This window comes from Epargyreus clarus, unplaced genomic scaffold (genome assembly GCF_041222505.1).
Source record: "Epargyreus clarus isolate Ecla_fem2 unplaced genomic scaffold, WU_Ecla_fem_2.2 ptg000016l, whole genome shotgun sequence".
Taxonomy (NCBI): domain Eukaryota; kingdom Metazoa; phylum Arthropoda; class Insecta; order Lepidoptera; family Hesperiidae; genus Epargyreus; species Epargyreus clarus.
In genome coordinates, this window is record NW_027332224.1 from 1,965,816 (window position 1) to 1,982,873 (window position 17,058).

The window sequence follows — 17,058 nt, forward strand, 5'->3', positions numbered from 1 at the left end:
CCGCCGGTGAGTGCGGGGTGAGGGGGACAGGGGGATAGGGGGAGCGGCCCTACCCGTGCGACGTGTGCGGCGTGGCCTTCCGCCGGTGAGTGCGGGGTGAGGGGGACAGGGGGATAGGGGGAGCGGCCCTACCCGTGCGACGTGTGCGGCGTGGCCTTCCGCCGGTGAGTGCGGGGTGAGGGGGACAGGGGGATAGGGGGAGCGGCCCTACCCGTGCGACGTGTGCGGCGTGGCCTTCCGCCGGTGAGTGCGGGGGTGGGGAGGTGAGGGGGGAGTTGGACAGAGGAGGGCTATAGGACCATTTTTACCAGTTTTCCAATTGCGAAAGCCAGTGCGATAAACAGTAGCAAATTAATTATTATTTTAGCAGATCGTGACTGACAATTGAACTTCAATACCTCTAAAAGTATATCTGATAATGACAGACTTATAGACATGTCAAAAAGTATCTAACCCCTTTACTACCGCTAAACTAATCCACAAAATGATATAATTTGAATCAGACAATTGATATAATTTGACTCAGATCAACAGCGATGCGAAACCACCGTTTAGGGGTGTGCGTGCTTGGGCGTGTGCGCAGTGCCCCAAGCGGTTTCGGATACGATCGGATCTCAGAACACATCTCCGTTTGAAGGATCCGTTCTCAACAAAACACAACATAATTAAATCAGATTTGTGTGATAAGAGAGAGATACTTTTACGAGGCATTCCAACTTAGTCCTCATAGCGACGCATCTGTATGTATCGGTGGCCGACCTGAAGTAGGATTCTAATCTTATTTGAGGTTGATTAAAGATGCCCATGGGCGGCAGTAGCTTACCATCAGGTGGACTGCATGCTCGTCTGCTACTCTTATAATATTAATAAAATTCGGTTCAGATCATGTGATGCGAAACCACCGTTTAATCCACAGGAGTGTGCGCACAGTGCCCCAAGCGGTTTCGGATACGACCCCATCTCGGAACAGATCTCTGGTTAAAGATCCGTTCTCGAACTAAATCTACATCAAATCTAATCATAATCTAAATCAAATAAAAGTAAATTCGGTTCAGATCAACAGCGATGCGCAACCATCGTTTAATCCACAGGGGTGTGCGCACAGTGCCCCAAACGGTTTCGGATACGTTCGTATTTCGGAACACATCTCTGGTTAAAGATCCGTTCTCGACTAAATCTACATCAAATCTAATCATAATCTAAATCAAATAAGAGTAAATTCGATTCAGATCAACAGCGATGCGAAACCACCGTTTAATCCACACGGGCGTGCGCGCAGTGCCCCAAGCAGTTTCGGATACGTTCCGATCTCGGAATAGATCTCTGTTTAAAGGATCCATTCTCAACATTACCATATCATAATGTACAATCAAATCAAAGTAAATTCGATTCAGATCAACAGCGATGCGAAACCACCGTTTAATCCACAGTGGTGTGCGCACAGTGCCCCAAGCGGTTTCGGATACGATCGGATCACGGAAAACATCTCCGTTTGAAGGATCCGTTCTCGACAAAACACAACATAATTTAAATCAGATAAAATTATATTCAATTTCAAGGTATTCTGAGGTTGATTACAGATATCCATGGGCGGTAGTAGCCACTTACCATCAGGTGGACTGCATGCTCGTCTGCTACTATATCTATACATATAAGTAAAATTAGCGTGTCTGTTTTTAATATTGAAATAACCGCATTTTACTACATGCATATGAATATACATACGATACATGCACCAAAATAACATTTTTTACAATTTTTGTCTGTCTGTTTGTTCTGGCTAATCTCTGAAATGGCTGGACCGATTTTGACGGGACTTTTAATGGACCTGCCATTAAAAGTAATCTGATGTAATAGGGAGTAACTTAGGCTACTTATGTTTAAGAACTAGCTGTGCCCCTGTTTCTTTTTAACCGCGGGCACAGCTAGTTATTAATAAAATCCATTCAGATCAACAGCGATGCGAAACCACCGTTTAATACACACGGGCGTTCGTGCTTGGGCGTGTGCGCAGTGCCCCAAGCGGTTTCGAATACGTTCCGATCTCAGAACACATCTGCGGTTGAAACACCCAGCGCATTTGGTTGTTATAGAGGTAAGTTATGTCTGTATTATTCATTAAAGTTCGGCCATACAGAACGCGTATTCTACTGCTGTGTCGTATTGTACTAAGTTACTAGTAAGCGGTCACAAAGTACGCAAAGCTGTAAAAAAATGCAACGCTCGGCAACAAGAACGCCTAGCGCCACGTCAGCCGTACGCGTACTGGCTTTATGTGACTGCTTAGTACCAACTCAAAAATGTTAATACTAAAAATGTTATTTTGTTTGCAACTACTTTGTAATCATACTACGGAGTGACATAATCGCAATGCGATTAAGCTCCTTAATAAGAGAAAAAAAATGAGTTACTAGTGGGCAAAACTTGAAACATACAAAATACACCAATTAATGTAAATCGACTCCAGTCACGTTAAACATCATTATTTTAGTCTTCTAAACCTCAAAAAACCTTCTTGTTCATGGAATCATACATCACAAGTGTTTATCTATGTAGTATGTAAGTAAAATGGAAAATGAGCATGTGAGTGTCTATGCAATATCATTGTAAGATCTCAGTACAACACAACTCGGCGCTAGAGCGCGGCATCAGGACTTACTTCTAGCGCGAACGCCTACAGCGTCGCGTAAAATACTTTCTGTAGCACTACCATGAGTTGGCATAGAAACGCCACTATAGAAATAGTAAATAGAAAACTATTGTCATTTTGCTAGTGAATAACATAACTACTATCGTTACGGTATTTCTTGACAACGTCTGTCAAATTAATGACTCATGGGACCGAATTTGTATGGCAATAGATCATAATGACATTCGCTAGCGATTTGATTTCGATAGGTTTTTTACGTATCGAGTTACGCCACTACGGATTTTAGTTCTACGAGTAACCACCAGAGGCGCTGTACAATTTTTCATACATTTATTTTACGCAGTCGCTAGCGAGTAATACTTTTGTAAACTCATGGTAGTGCTACTGTTTGGTTACCTTTACTGCTTACTGCGTAATTCGACCAAAATAAAAAAAGTTTGCCATGATCTCTATTGTATTTATTTTGGTGTGTGCATAAATAAGAAAATGGCCTTTTCCCTCGTCAATAACAGTCAATTAAAAAAAATCGGTTGATGAACAAATGAGAAAAAGAAACTTACCTGTTCCTCTTCTGTTTGTCGTATAAGGGTCTGATTCGTTAAAACACCTATACCGCACTGAGAACAAAAGAATATTCGTTGCGAATACCAAATACACACGAGTAAACTATTTAAATACATAATAAGTAACTTGTCTCTGCTCGGCGAATATCTAAATGTATATTTGTACTAATAATATAACAGGCAGAGGGACTGAACCCCAGCGCGGAGGAGATCCTCAATCTACTGAAGAAGAATAACATCAACGACAAAGTGCTCGAGATAACGCTCATGTCTTTTGAAAAGGTTACTTAAAAATTTTTTTGTTTACCCTCCATAATATTAACACATTTCACCAAATCTAAAAATTTAATACTAATTAAAACATTTTGGGTATTATTAATTACTTAAAAAAGACGTATTTTAATGCCCGCATATTTTTTACCGTTTATTATAATCAATCACTAAAGTATTAAATATAATATTTCTCCTAAATTTATTACCTACCCTTTAAACAATAAAGTACGACACATGTAAATATTATTTTGAACCGAACATGGTGGAATTTCACCTAATGTGTTATTTTTTTACTTTTTAATAATTATGCTAAGCAATCCACCTGATGGTCAATGCCGTATGAAATTTGTAAACAATTGGAGTGCTACCAAAGGTTGACAAAAAAAGTGCTACTACCATAGATTAGTAAAGATTACTCACTCCTAACAAGAAAATGTAAGCAGTTTTGAGAATTGAAATTGTCACTGTCATCTATTTTCGTGTTTGAACAATATTAAAAAATGTAGGTTTTAGATCATTTACGAATGAAACGATATTTCTCCGTAATTTTTTTTTTTCGATTTCGTGTTTTTGCACCACTTATCTGCGCATGTCGGCTTTGTTTCGGGTAAATTACACCATGACAGCCACTAAATGGCTGACAGAATTGTCAGCCGTTTAAGCAATGGCTTCCTTCAATTACAAGGCGGTGAGATATCTATACTTATCTATGGCTAACACTGAAGACTTAGTTTGAACTTCATCTGTATCTCCCTTACCACCCTTCAAACCAGAACACAGCACCTACACTGCTGTTATAAGACAGAAATAGGACCAGAACACAGCACCTACACTGTTGTTATAAGACAGAAATAGGACCAGAACACAGCACCTACACTGTTGTTATAAGACAGAAATAGGACCAGAACACAGCACCTACACTGTTGTTATAAGACAGAAATAGGACCAGAACACAGCACCTACACTGTTGTTATAAGACAGAAATAGGACCAGAACACAGCACCTACACTGTTGTTATAAGACAGAAATAGGACCAGAACACAGCGCCTACACTGCTGTTATAATACAGAAATAGGACCAGAACACAGCACCTACACTGCTGTTATAAGACAGAAATAGGACCAGAACACAGCACCTACACTGTTGTTATAAGACAGAAATAGGACCAGAACACAGCACCTACACTGTTGTTATAAGACAGAAATAGGAGTGTTGTAGCCCGAGGAATCTACCATCATTTTCTTCCCAGGGCACATCAAGCATAATACCCCACTCGTCAAGAGCCCTATCCATGCTGGGTTCAGTGCCACGAACCCAGCTGATGGCCTGGAAACCAGCTACGGACACACCTGGTAAATATTTGTTAATTAATTATTAACTACTAGTTTTTGCCCGCGGCTTCGCCCGCGTTTAAAAGGAAATAATATGACATACTAACATACATAAAACTGAAAATTCATACCTTCATTGGAATGACAGTGGTGCCATCTGGCGAAAATCGGTCGTACCAACTCTTAAACCTTCGTGGGCTCATGGACAACAACTTTGCTAAAGATCATCACTTGATCCAATGCAAAGTTTACGATTCAATCCTTACTTATATCGATTAAAATAATAACACATAAAATGAGGGCATTTCAAATGTTACTTATATATAGTTTAGACTACAGATTTTGATGAAGATTTTTTTGTACCTGAATGGTACCTTCGTGTCACTAGCGTCGTGGCTCTGCAGTCGAGTTCCTTTTTTTAGTTTCAGAGCAAAATTTTTCTTTTTACAATACCATAGATTAGTAAAGATACTTCGCCGCCTTGAAATTGAATGAAGCCACAAATTGCTTATTAGTAAGTTCTTTTTTGAATTCTTGACAAATAAAAACATTTTTAGAGAAAATTTACGAATAAATAACTAATACTGCGTAATTTACATAATAAATAAATAATTATTTCAAATATTTTAGGGACATTTTAGCACGGAGACGTGGCAAAACTTTTTTACGCAACTATTTCAATTGTGATGAGTGAGTAATCTTTACTAATCTATGTACAATACAAAAAACAGTGTTAAATTTTTTAGTTCAACATTTTTCATAAATTTCTGTGATCGCATGGTTTGCTAGTATTGGTCTCTTCTAGATAACACCCAACCAGCTCGTCGGGGTAGAGGTATCGCGAAGGATATACGAAGACCCGAAGTCTTCGAGGGCGAAGCACCCCCGGATCAGAATGAGTACCCAGTGGCTCTTACAGTCAGTGAAGAGGTAACTTCCTAAAGTAATTTTCACCATTTTCCTGTCTTACGCCCGTTATTAATAAGCTATCTTTCTATATTTTTTGTCTACCATAGATCGAAATTTGATAATGTCTAGTGGGGAGAATATGTGAACTTTTTTTTTTATAATATAGGAGTAGCAGACGAGCATACAGTCCACCTGATGGTAAGTGGCTACTGCCGCCCATGGACATCTGTAATCAACCCCAGATAGGATTAGATATTCCCACCTAAGGTTGGCCACAGATGCGCCGCTACCCCTGAGGACTAAGCTGGAACGCCTCGGAAAAGTCTGTCTCCCTTACCACACCCTTCAAACCGGAACACAGCAGCGCCTAACACTGCTGTTATTAGGTAGAAATAGGTGTGGCGGTGGTGCCGCCGGAGTCGAACCACAAAGGGTTCTACCACCCCTTTCAATTTTGGATAGGAAAATCTTTGATATATTGATTTTAATAATGCGCGTAAATATTTTTAAATGCAATCATCAAATGAGATAGCAGTAGGAACATTTGTAATTAACTCTAGAAGTAATTGTGATCCTATCTGAGATTGGACACAACGATGCTACCCCTGTGGACTAAATTAGAACACATATAAGTATCTCCCTCATCACACCCTTCAAACCAGAACAGAAGTGGTAGAACTCCCAGTGGTTCGACTCCGGCGGCACCACCGCCACACCTATTTCTGCCATAACAGCAGTGTTAGGCGCTGCTGTGTTCTAATTTGCTTGTCTGGTTTGGTGGTAATGGGTATGGTAAGAGAGACATAGGTACTTTTTCGAGGCATTCCAGCTTAGTCCTCATTAGGTGATATTAATAATTTTCCGAGGTTCAAATCCCAAGCACGCACCTCTGATTTTCAAAATTATGTGCGTATTAGTAATTAATTATCACTTGCTTAAACGGTGAAGGAAAACATCGTGAGGAAACCTGCATACCTGAGATTTATAAAAAAAAATCTTAAAGGTATGTGAAGTCTACCAATACGCACTTGTCCAGCGCGGTGGACTATGGCCTAATCCTTCTCATTCTGAGAGGAGACCCGTGCCCAGCAGTGGGACAGTAATGGGTTGATGATGATGATGATGATGATGGTGATGAATAATTTTTCATCTTCTCAGGCTCTCTCCGCACTGAACGTACAACTAATGCTGAGTGATGGTGTTCTGGTAAATGGTAATGAAATGGTACAACTACAGCTGGATAATATGCTGTTAGAATAGATTCTTCAGAAAGAACTTGAGGGAATTCTGAAGAAATTATGGTTCATTTCTGCTGCAGCTGCCAATTTTTTTGATTATTCTTCAATAATTGTAACATCTTTGGTTAAAATAAAAAAATAGAAGCGTTTGTGTACCTATGTACACAGGTAAGAAGTTATAATTCTTTGGCGTAACTGTAGTCGTCACAATATAATAGGCCCATTTTGACACATGCCATCGCTAGGCTCTAAGCATGTGACATACAAATCGATAACCAAAGAAACCGATTTTTACGACAAATCGATTACAACCCCACATCGTATTGTATGCATTACTTAATATTTTGTAATCAGAATATTTATTTAATATTGTTCTAAATCATCTAAATATTTGATAAAAAGGGCAAAAACAAAATAAATTCTAGTGTTATTTAAAAATTTAATTATCTTAAGAATATTAAATAAAGCATCACTCGTAAACTGTATGTTTTTCGTTTTGTCATTCACTAAGAAACAAAGTCTTGATTATTTTATTGTTGTTATGATAGAAAAGGGATAAATAAGTAGTTATTGGTAATTCTAAGTGTCGATTATTTGAAAGTTAATCGATTATGGTTTTTTCCGAATGCTTTGAAGCCGCAAGCTCTAGACGTCACGTGGTCGTAAACTGCCTACTAATAAAAAGTTAGTTTAAAACATTAATGACATTAGGATGGCATGTGTCAAAATGGGCCTATTAGATTGTGACGACTATAAAATAAAATGAAATCTTATCGTATAATATCGTAACGTGTCCATATCATATGGTATAATATCATATTTATAATAATTAAATATTAGTATCGAAACGTATCGAAGCGTATGCTGTTTGTCCACTGCATCGTCACCGAGCCGATACCGATAATTAATGACGGCGCCGAAGTAGCGCACACATACATTTACTATGGGATGACGGTGCTCGGGTGACGGACGCTCGGTGGACAAGCTGCTATAGCAAATGTATGTACGCTACTTCGGCGCCGTCATTAATTATCGGTATCGGCTCGGTATCGTGGTTGGTGGAGAAACAGCGCAACTGCATCTGTTACAAAAATCGTTCCACAAAATATACTTTATTAGAATAAAGAAGTAAAACCTCAAAAAACATTAACTTAATAGACGGATGCATTCAAAACGTCCAAAGAAAAAGTACTACAAAATTAAATACGTGCTACTTTGACGTGTCAGTCGTGTTTCGTCCGTAGTACAGAGCACACGTCCGTATTATTATTTAGTGTGATTTAATGTATTACGGTACTGATTGTTTTTATTGTTTGCTTGTTAATTTAGTTTTAAGTGAAATAAATTGTTTTTGTGTTTTTTGTGTGTTTTATTTACCTTCTTATGGTAAGTTAAGTGAAGTTAATATATCAGCTGATTTGTAGCTAGACTTCAGCAGCATCACTGCCACATCTATATCTAAATATATATAACTCAAAGGTGACTCTGACATAGTGATCAATCAACGCACAGTCCAAACCACTGGACGGTTCGGGTTGAAATTTGACAAGCAGGTAGATGTTATGACGTAGGCGCTAAGAAAGGATTTTGATCAAATCTACCCCCAAGGGGATAAAATAGGGGATGAAAATATTACTTCGTAACGCGAGCGAGGCCACGGCCAAAAGCTCGTCTGTCTAATAACAGCAGTGTAGCGTTGCTGTGTTTTAGTTTGAAGGGTGTGGTAAGAGACTTACTTTTTCGAGGTATTCTAGCTTGACCCTCAGGGGTAGAGGCGCATCTGTGGCCGACCTCATGTGGAAATATCTAATCTTATCTGGGGTTGATTACAGATATCCATGGGTGGCAGTAACCACTTACCATCAGGTGGATTGCTTGCTCATCTGCTACTCCTATATTACCTATAGAAAAGTTAATATGTTCCTCTAAGACACTTCCTACTCATATAATTATACTACAGCTTGAATGATCAAATAAAAGTTCAAAAATGGATTTTCACCTATATTTTACGGACCACATTCAAAGAACCAGTTAACAAACATTACTAATCACGACACAATTAATTATTGCATAACTTTCGACCCAGGCTCCCATTTGTAGCTGCGAATTTTCTGAACAAAACTCCTAACAGCAGAGGGCTTCTTAACAACACTTTCTACTGACGCATAGTAAACAATGTTTGTTGACGGTTCACAGCTGATAGTGTCATCAGATTTCCGTCGAGATACCTCATAGCAGGTTGATTGGGAGGTGACAGGATCAATGCTGTGAACGTTTATCCTACCGTCTTCTAGGACCACGGCGGGTTTCCGGTCTACGATGCCTGGACAGCTGTGGAATTTCGAGAACTTGTCGTGTACTCGATGTTCTAAATCCACGTGTAGACTGAGTTGACGTCTGTAATAGAAATAAGACGTAATCAATGACACGCGCTAGAAAAAATACAAAAGTAGAAAATTACTCGAAAATTAAAACAAGTATTAAATTTGTTAGTTGGTCTGACGCGCAGAGGGTCCCGGGTTCGATTCCCGGTCACACAGATATCTAAATGATGAATTTAGATTTCTATTTCTAGGTCTGGGTGTTTGTGTATTCGCCTTTGTGTGTGTGCATGGCACCCACGACGCAGGGAATCCTAGTGTGGGGCTGTGAGTGTAGAAAGTGTTTTATTGTTTATAAAAATCCGGCTGCTTAGAGAAATGGACTAGGTTACTCTCATAATGTTGACGCATACATACACTAGCTGACCCGGCAAACGTTGCGTTGCCATATAAATAAAAAAATGTTAAGGGTGAACAACTCTTATCACTTAGCGGTATGAAAAATAGATAGTAGCCGATCTCAGACCTACTGAATATGCATATAAAATTTGGTGAAAATCGGTAAAGCCGTTTCGGAGGAGTACGGTAACTAACATTGTGACACGAGGATTTTCTCGAAAAACATTACCCTCTGCAGTCCACGCACGAAGACTGCCGAAAACTACTCCGCGGATTGTTACTCTCAATCATACTTTAAGATGTAATAACTTTTTTTATAATGTAGGAGTAGCAGACGAGCGTGCAGTACACCTGATGGTAAGTGGCTACTGCCGCCCATGGACATCTGTAATCAATTCCAGATAGAATTAGATATTCCTACCTGAGGTCGGCCACAGATGCGCCGCTACCCCTGAGGACTAAGCTGGATCGCCTCGGAAAAGTATGTCTCCCTTACCACACCCTTCAAAACGGAACACAGCAGCGCCTAACACTGCGGTTATTAGGTAGAAATAGGTGTAGCGATGGTGCCGCCGGAGTCGAACCACAAAGTGTTCTACCTTCCTGTGCATTTCTTGCATATTAAACTGGACGAAAAAATGCTGATGCACTTCATTATTTCCTGAATTTAATAACAAAAAATAATGTATAATACAAACCTAAAATCAAAGTTCTCTCCACAGAAGCGACAAGTCACTCGATGGCTACACGGAAAGTTAGAAGTCACACTCGAGTCAGCTAGCGACGCACATTTCCTTCCACTACTCTGCAAATTGCTTCTCTTTTCAGAATCCGTCGACTCGCCTGATTCTGTCGCATCCGTTTTCAAAGACGTTTGCACCGACGGCAAATTCGATTCAGAATACCTATTCTTCTTTATCTGATCAAGAACGTGGTCAGGATCGGATATCTTGTCGAAGAAGGAGACTATCTTCTTCAACTTCTCTTCTGGTACATCGATTTTTGAAATCTCCGGATCAGTTTGTGTGTTGCTCGCTATTTTGACTGAAGGTCTTGCCGTGGATGGTGATGATGGCAAATTGGCGACCCTCGTGATCCCAATATGCTCGTTTTCGTGGACTATCTTATCGTATTCCCTCGAAAAACCTTCGTGGCAATAATGGCAAATGTACTTGCGATCGGGGAAGTGGCAAAGATTCAGATGGTCGTTATAGTTGATGATCCCTGAAATATTTGAAAGAAAGAAAGAAACATTTATTTTGTAGTGACACTACAATATAATAATAAAAAAAAGAAAATATTAGATTGATGAGCAAATAAAAAAATAAAATAAATATTTTAGTCGAGTTAATATAAATAATCGTTTTTTTCAGTTAAATGAAAGTTATTAAAAGACAGTTAAAATAGAATATGTCTCAACATAATAACAATGCATTATGGAATTGTAATTTTTTTTGAAAATGTCTATTCAATACCGTTTTCCGAGGGTAAAACTATAAGTAGTTGTTTAATAAATAAATAAATAAATATCATTTAAGAGGGTAAAACTAAGTAATTATGTAAATGTAAGGCAACAAATACCTTCAAATCCGAATATAAACTGTATTTTTAAACAGGAAGCTAGTGTGAATAAAAAATGTAGGTCTTACCGCGCCACATTCAAATCAAAAAAGTGTTACCCAATTTGAAAGAACTTACCATAAAATATCATCCTACAGCCCAGAATGGGACACTGCCTTGGAGTGGTATCCATTAAGCAATTTCTTTGGACATTTTGCACGTAAGACAGTATCATTGGACTTTGGACATCCCGTAACGCAACCTCAGATTGAATCTTCTTAGGGCGTCGCCTCCTGAACCTTACGCTGCGTCGTCTACGCTTTTCGTATCTATTGGAGATGTTGTTGTCGCTTGCTGCATACACGTGTTCTGTTGTGGAGAAATGGTATCTTCTCTCAGGTTTGATACCAAAGATTCTGTTGATGAAGCTCTGCAATCGAGTCGGTCTTCGTCTCTCGTTGTAAACTAGGTATGGTATCGGATGTGGAATCGTTTGCGGGCAATCACTGTTATTTGATACATCTTCTTTCGAATCTTGAGTGCTTTTATCGGATTTCTCATTGATTTTCGATATAGTTGTGTTCGATACTTCAGTTGAACAGAATTGATGTAAGTTCAAATCTTTTATGACTGACGTAGCAGCAGATTTCTCTGTTTGGCTTAAGGAGACATCACCGCTAGATACTTCATTCGTTCCAGCACAGGCATCAGTTTTAGTCCTGTGCGAACGTTTACGTCTGTGTCTTTCAGGTTCTACGTAATTATCTGGATAGTTTTGCGGCAAAATACCAATAACACTTGCGTCGTACACTTGGAACAGCTTCTTCAAACATTTGTATTTCGCTTTGAGCACTTCGTGTTTCTTCTTTGGCACCCATTTAATTATGTTATCTTCGCTCTCATTTTTTTCCGGTATACTCGTTAAATTTGCTTTTTTATCGTACATTGAAGCGCGGCACGTTTGGACAAGTTCACTAACAATTTTTATAACAACAAACAACGTTATACTTGCGTATATTTCAAAATTTTGATACAATACCATAACTGTACCGCTTGCCCAATGATTTTTGATGTTTTTATGAAAACCTCGCCAGCCAACCGCATTGTGATGTGACGTTTTTGATTATTCATTTCGAAAACGGAATAGTATTTATTCTTCTTGTGTCTATTTTCATATTGCTAGTATTTTAAGGTATCTTTTAAATCCTAATCTATAAGCTTGTACCAGACATCGACAAATTTAATGCTCGTGTTGAATGCAACTTTTTTTTTATAATATATGAGTAACAGACGAGCATGCAATCCACCTGATGGTAAGTGGCTACTGCCGCCCATGGACATCTGTAATCAACCGCCGCTACCCCTGAGGACTAAGCTGGAACGCCTCGAAAAAGTCTGTCTCCCTTACCGCACCCTTCAAACCGGGACACAGCAGCGCCTAACACTGCTGTTATTAGGTACTAGTAGCACTTAGCTGGTCACTTCATATCAAGCCAGGCGACACCCATACCCTTCCACCGTCATACAGAACTTCACGCTAGGAATTAGTATAGCAGTGGTACCTTCCAGATCGAACCAAATAAGTTCTAGTATTTTTAAAAATGCCTACGTTATATTTGCGAATAATTTCCACTAAGGTAAAGTCACCTAAGTCCGAGGGGTTCTGAAATTGGCACCAAATTCCGCGGTATTTAGTAAAACAGCTTTTACTAATTATTTACGAAATCGTTTTTACTGAAAGGTATCTCATTTAGTAAATAATTTATCACTCTATTGTTACATACCCATCATAATAGCATTATGTGTATTGTTTTTAAAATAATCTCATAGTTTTGAACTAGTGACTAACTCAAACGAATGCTTCATACATTTTGGGCCTTTTGCACGTGAATGTCACGATTTCTCAAATAGTGATTATTTCGATAAATTTACATATGTGTGATAGTATTTCGGTGAAAACATTATATGGATTATATATGGAATCGAAAACAATTAAATATTGTGCTTATTTCTTAACAGATAAGGGTAAAAATAAGTTTAAATATGCAGCGGCATTAGGTGCCAAATATTTTAGGCTGTCCCTTAAACCGAGGTATACCACGGAATAGCAATTTCATAGACTTGTTTTTAATTTCAATTTTTGTAGTTGTTTTTATGAATAAGCACGTCTTGCTCCGGATTTGACTAATTTAATACTCAATTAATATTGAAATCATTTTCCGAGGTACTGAATTATACTGCATTACCTAATTATATAATACCAAAGATGACCTATCTATGTACTTTCCTAATTTTTTCTATGAGACAATTAAGGAGAGAAAATGAAGTACATCCAGATATCGATGTAATATTGAACAAGTACTGTATATTATTACATACATATTTCAATAAAGCATCTTTCTACCTCTAAATTGTGTAAAAGGCTTTTATTATTTAATAATCGGAATTTGGAAACGTGATTTTTAGTTATGAAACGCTATTCCGATGTATATATGTCGGAATTAGGTTATATGGGCACATTAATCCGCGGCATAACGACAAAATACTATACAGGGTGTTTAAAGTTTTAAGTGGTTTTTAAGAACGTTTCTATTGTTTGTATCAGTAATTCGCTTAATCCTAAATAATGAATAATTAACATTGTTATACGACTTTATTAGTTATTTAATTAAAACCTAGAACATTTTACGATGTTTTGATTCGATTAAATTACTCAAAACAAAATAATTCTACAAACCGCATATGATATTCCATATTATTATTATTTCTGGTGTATGATTATAAGCCCTAGTATAAAGTACATTAAAGAGAATGTCCAAAATTTTATTGCAGATACACGAATTGACCGTGGTTTTAAACAAATTAACATGAAATCCATAAGTTAAATTAACCATTCAAGAAACTATATTGTAACAAAGTTTTATTTTGGCAGTTTCTCTCTATTCCTAGCTAAGAATACTTTTCATAAAGCTACTCTTTAAATAATAATAAAAAAAATTGAAACCTAAGTAAATAAATAATATTTATTTTTATACACCATGTAGCAGTCGTTCTATCTCTTTCACTTCCTTATTTTGTATACTCGGAATTAGGAATCAAATACATCGGAATAAGGATTTTTACATCGGAATTAGGATTTTCTGACTTGGTTCATATTTATTTTAAATACACATTTAAATTAATATTTTACCGTAAAAAGTCGAGTCTATTTCAAAAGAACACATACTAAAGCTTTTGATAAAATTATCTAATTCCTTTTTAAGCCGCAGTAAATGCTTAATATTTGACGCTATTTCTAGTTTTGGTGAAAATACCGCGGAAATAGGTGACTTTACCTTACATGACATTGTTGTCACACTCAGTTCAATCGTTTGTTACAGCAATTTGTTCCAATGTTTGTTTTAAAAGTACCTATTGAATAGGTTAATTGTTCAAATGTTTGCATTGTCTGTCATCAGTATTATAGTAGGTATACTTCACCTGTTACTATAAAATTGTATGCAAAAAAATGGTTATCACACCAATCTACCCCAGTTTTTTGGGCTCTGTGTAAATGAACAATGTAAATTTCTGTTATGTCCTTATTATAATTAAACAAACGATAAAGTAGACAGGCTACCTGGTGGAAATAGTACCGTCCCTTATAGACATTTGCAACACCAGAGGAGTAGCCAATGCACCGCCGGCTTTGAAGGAGAGCTTTTTTTGCACTTATTTTGAAGAGCTCTATGGCATAGAGCTCCGGGAACACCTCAGGAAGAAGATCGTTGTCTCTTTATTTCTGATATTTTCTTTGTGTTTTTGGCACTGATGTCACAGAATATCCAAATGCAGGGCGCTAAATCTAGATGGCGTTATTACTAATAACTAGTAATAATAAAAATAAAATTTAATAAAAATGTTTATTTACAAGAAATAATTATAAATAATCCACACATTATATACAGTCAAAACAGTAAAATATAGAAATATATTATAGCAGAGCAGTTAACATAAATACCTACATATCTTAAATATAACTAATCAATAACGATTGTAATTCAAACTGGCTCCATTTCTATTGCTTGCTCTTGCCATAGATTAGTAAAGATACTTCGCCGCCTTGAAATTGAATGAAGCCACAAAGGGCTTATTAGTAAGTTCTTTTTTTGAATTCTTGACAAATAAAAACATTTTTAGAGAAAATTTACGAATAAATAACTAATACTGCGTAATTTACATATTAACTAAATAATTATTTCAAATATTTTAGGGACATTTTAGCACGGAGACGTGGCAAAACTTTTTTACGCAACTATTTCAATTTTCAAAACTGGGTACATTTTCTTGTTAGGAGTGAGTAATCTTTGCTAATCTATGGCTCTTGCTTGCTCTTTTTATAATGTGTGAGCAAGAAACGTATATGAAATCTATTATTTTGGATTACAATCTTTTTAGAAATGGGTAATTTATAATAAATGTAGATATTTATTTTAATAAATTAATTTTAATAAATTAATTTTAATATTTTAATATTGAGCTAGCAAACGACCATGCAGTCCACCTGATAGATAGTCACTGCCGTCTACTACAGTTGTGTCATTCATATTGTCGTAAACTATGTCGTTAAACTAACGCTATGTAAAAAAGCGTACTATAAAGTAAGTGATTATTTGACTGACAAAACGGTGTGGTCTGAATTAGCTCCAGCTCCACATGTACCATTACGTTAAGTTAACATTGTCAAAAACATTTTTTTTAAAAAGATGTGTGTTATGGAGTTTCTTTCGCCGCTTCTCCTCCATAACGAAACACCTTTTGAAGTGGTGGTAGTTGTATTGACATTAAAAAGTGCTCTGTAAAGAAACTATTTTGAATAAAAAAAATTGATTTGATTTGATTTGTAATTTTACAAAATAAATGTGTATTTTGTAAAATTACATGTCTTATAATGACAATCGATAACTTACAATAACATATTAAACAATCACTCATATTAAACATTATTAAATTACTAAATTGATTATATAAATTTAATCACAGACACTTTAAATATAAAGACACGTTTGTTGTCCAGTTTTAAAAATGGCAAATAATTTATAGTATTTTCTACAATATACTTATTTATAAATCAAATTATCACATGATATAGTTTACACTCCTAATTTGAATATTAATTCATGTGCAACAATATAATAAATAAATATTTCTAATATTTATATTTTCACTTGTAATATCTACGTTTAAAAATGGAAATAAAATACGCACTTGTAATATTACAACTGAAAGTTACAGTAGTGCTTACACATAGTCGAATGTTACAATGTACACCGATTGTAACATACGAGATTGTTACGTTACTCAAGGTGCATATTACTTTGCATATTTATTGCGCGGGAAACGCATATTATATTATTATGATCATTGATTAGCAATTATAATAATTTAAGAAATATATAATGAAAATATTATGTTACAAAAATGTTAAAATATTAACCTTTGTAATGTAATGATTAAAATAGATTTGTATATGCTGTATAAATGCAATTGGTCAGTATATTATTGCTAAAATCTGATTATAAACAATATTAAAACTGGGTTTATCGATAACACACAAAAATATTTATACACTGCACCATTCTAATGTAATGCTTAACGAATACATTACATTATAAATGCTACATAATTATAATTTATAATAATTTTAAAATATATCTATTTTAACAAATATTTGCATTAATTGTTGCATAATTAAGTACGTCGACATTGCTATAGGTATATACAAATAACTAAAATAAGTTAACTAAAAAGTACTTAGTCAAAACTAATTTTAGT

The 17,058-nt window shown here is 36.4% G+C and overlaps 2 protein-coding genes across 2 annotated transcripts in view; one reads left to right on the top strand and one right to left on the bottom strand.

Annotated features, from left to right (window-relative positions):
* Window positions 1-7,095, top strand: part of LOC140748730 (uncharacterized) — a 35,725-nt gene extending 28,630 nt beyond the window's left edge. Inside the window, exons 25-29 of the mRNA XM_073081585.1 lie at window positions 1,951-2,095; window positions 3,394-3,495; window positions 4,736-4,838; window positions 5,623-5,747; window positions 6,885-7,095. Of these exons, the coding sequence (XP_072937686.1) occupies window positions 1,951-2,095; window positions 3,394-3,495; window positions 4,736-4,838; window positions 5,623-5,747; window positions 6,885-6,986 (577 nt within the window). The 3' untranslated portion in view covers window positions 6,987-7,095. The remainder of the gene's footprint in view (window positions 1-1,950; window positions 2,096-3,393; window positions 3,496-4,735; window positions 4,839-5,622; window positions 5,748-6,884) is intronic.
* Window positions 7,096-8,952: 1,857 nt separating this feature from the next.
* On the bottom strand, window positions 8,953-12,372 carry LOC140748776 (uncharacterized). The gene is made up of 3 exons (XM_073081647.1): window positions 11,383-12,372; window positions 10,383-10,908; window positions 8,953-9,361 (listed from the first exon to the last, which is right to left on the bottom strand). Exons 1-3 carry the CDS (start codon window positions 12,284-12,286, stop codon window positions 9,028-9,030), a joined length of 1,764 nt encoding a protein of 587 aa, XP_072937748.1. The 5' UTR covers window positions 12,287-12,372; the 3' UTR covers window positions 8,953-9,027.
* Window positions 12,373-17,058: the final 4,686 nt, after the last annotated feature.

Coding starts and splice junctions, on each gene's coding strand:
- LOC140748776 (XM_073081647.1), bottom strand. CDS start 12,286: ATGGTATTGTATCAAAATTTTGAAATATACGCAAGTATAACGTTGTTT. Junction 10,909..11,382: donor CTGTAGGATGATATTTTATG/GTAAGTTCTTTC, acceptor CAAATATTTCAG/GGATCATCAACTATAACGAC. Junction 9,362..10,382: donor GGAGAGAACTTTGATTTTAG/GTTTGTATTATA, acceptor TTTCTATTACAG/ACGTCAACTCAGTCTACACG.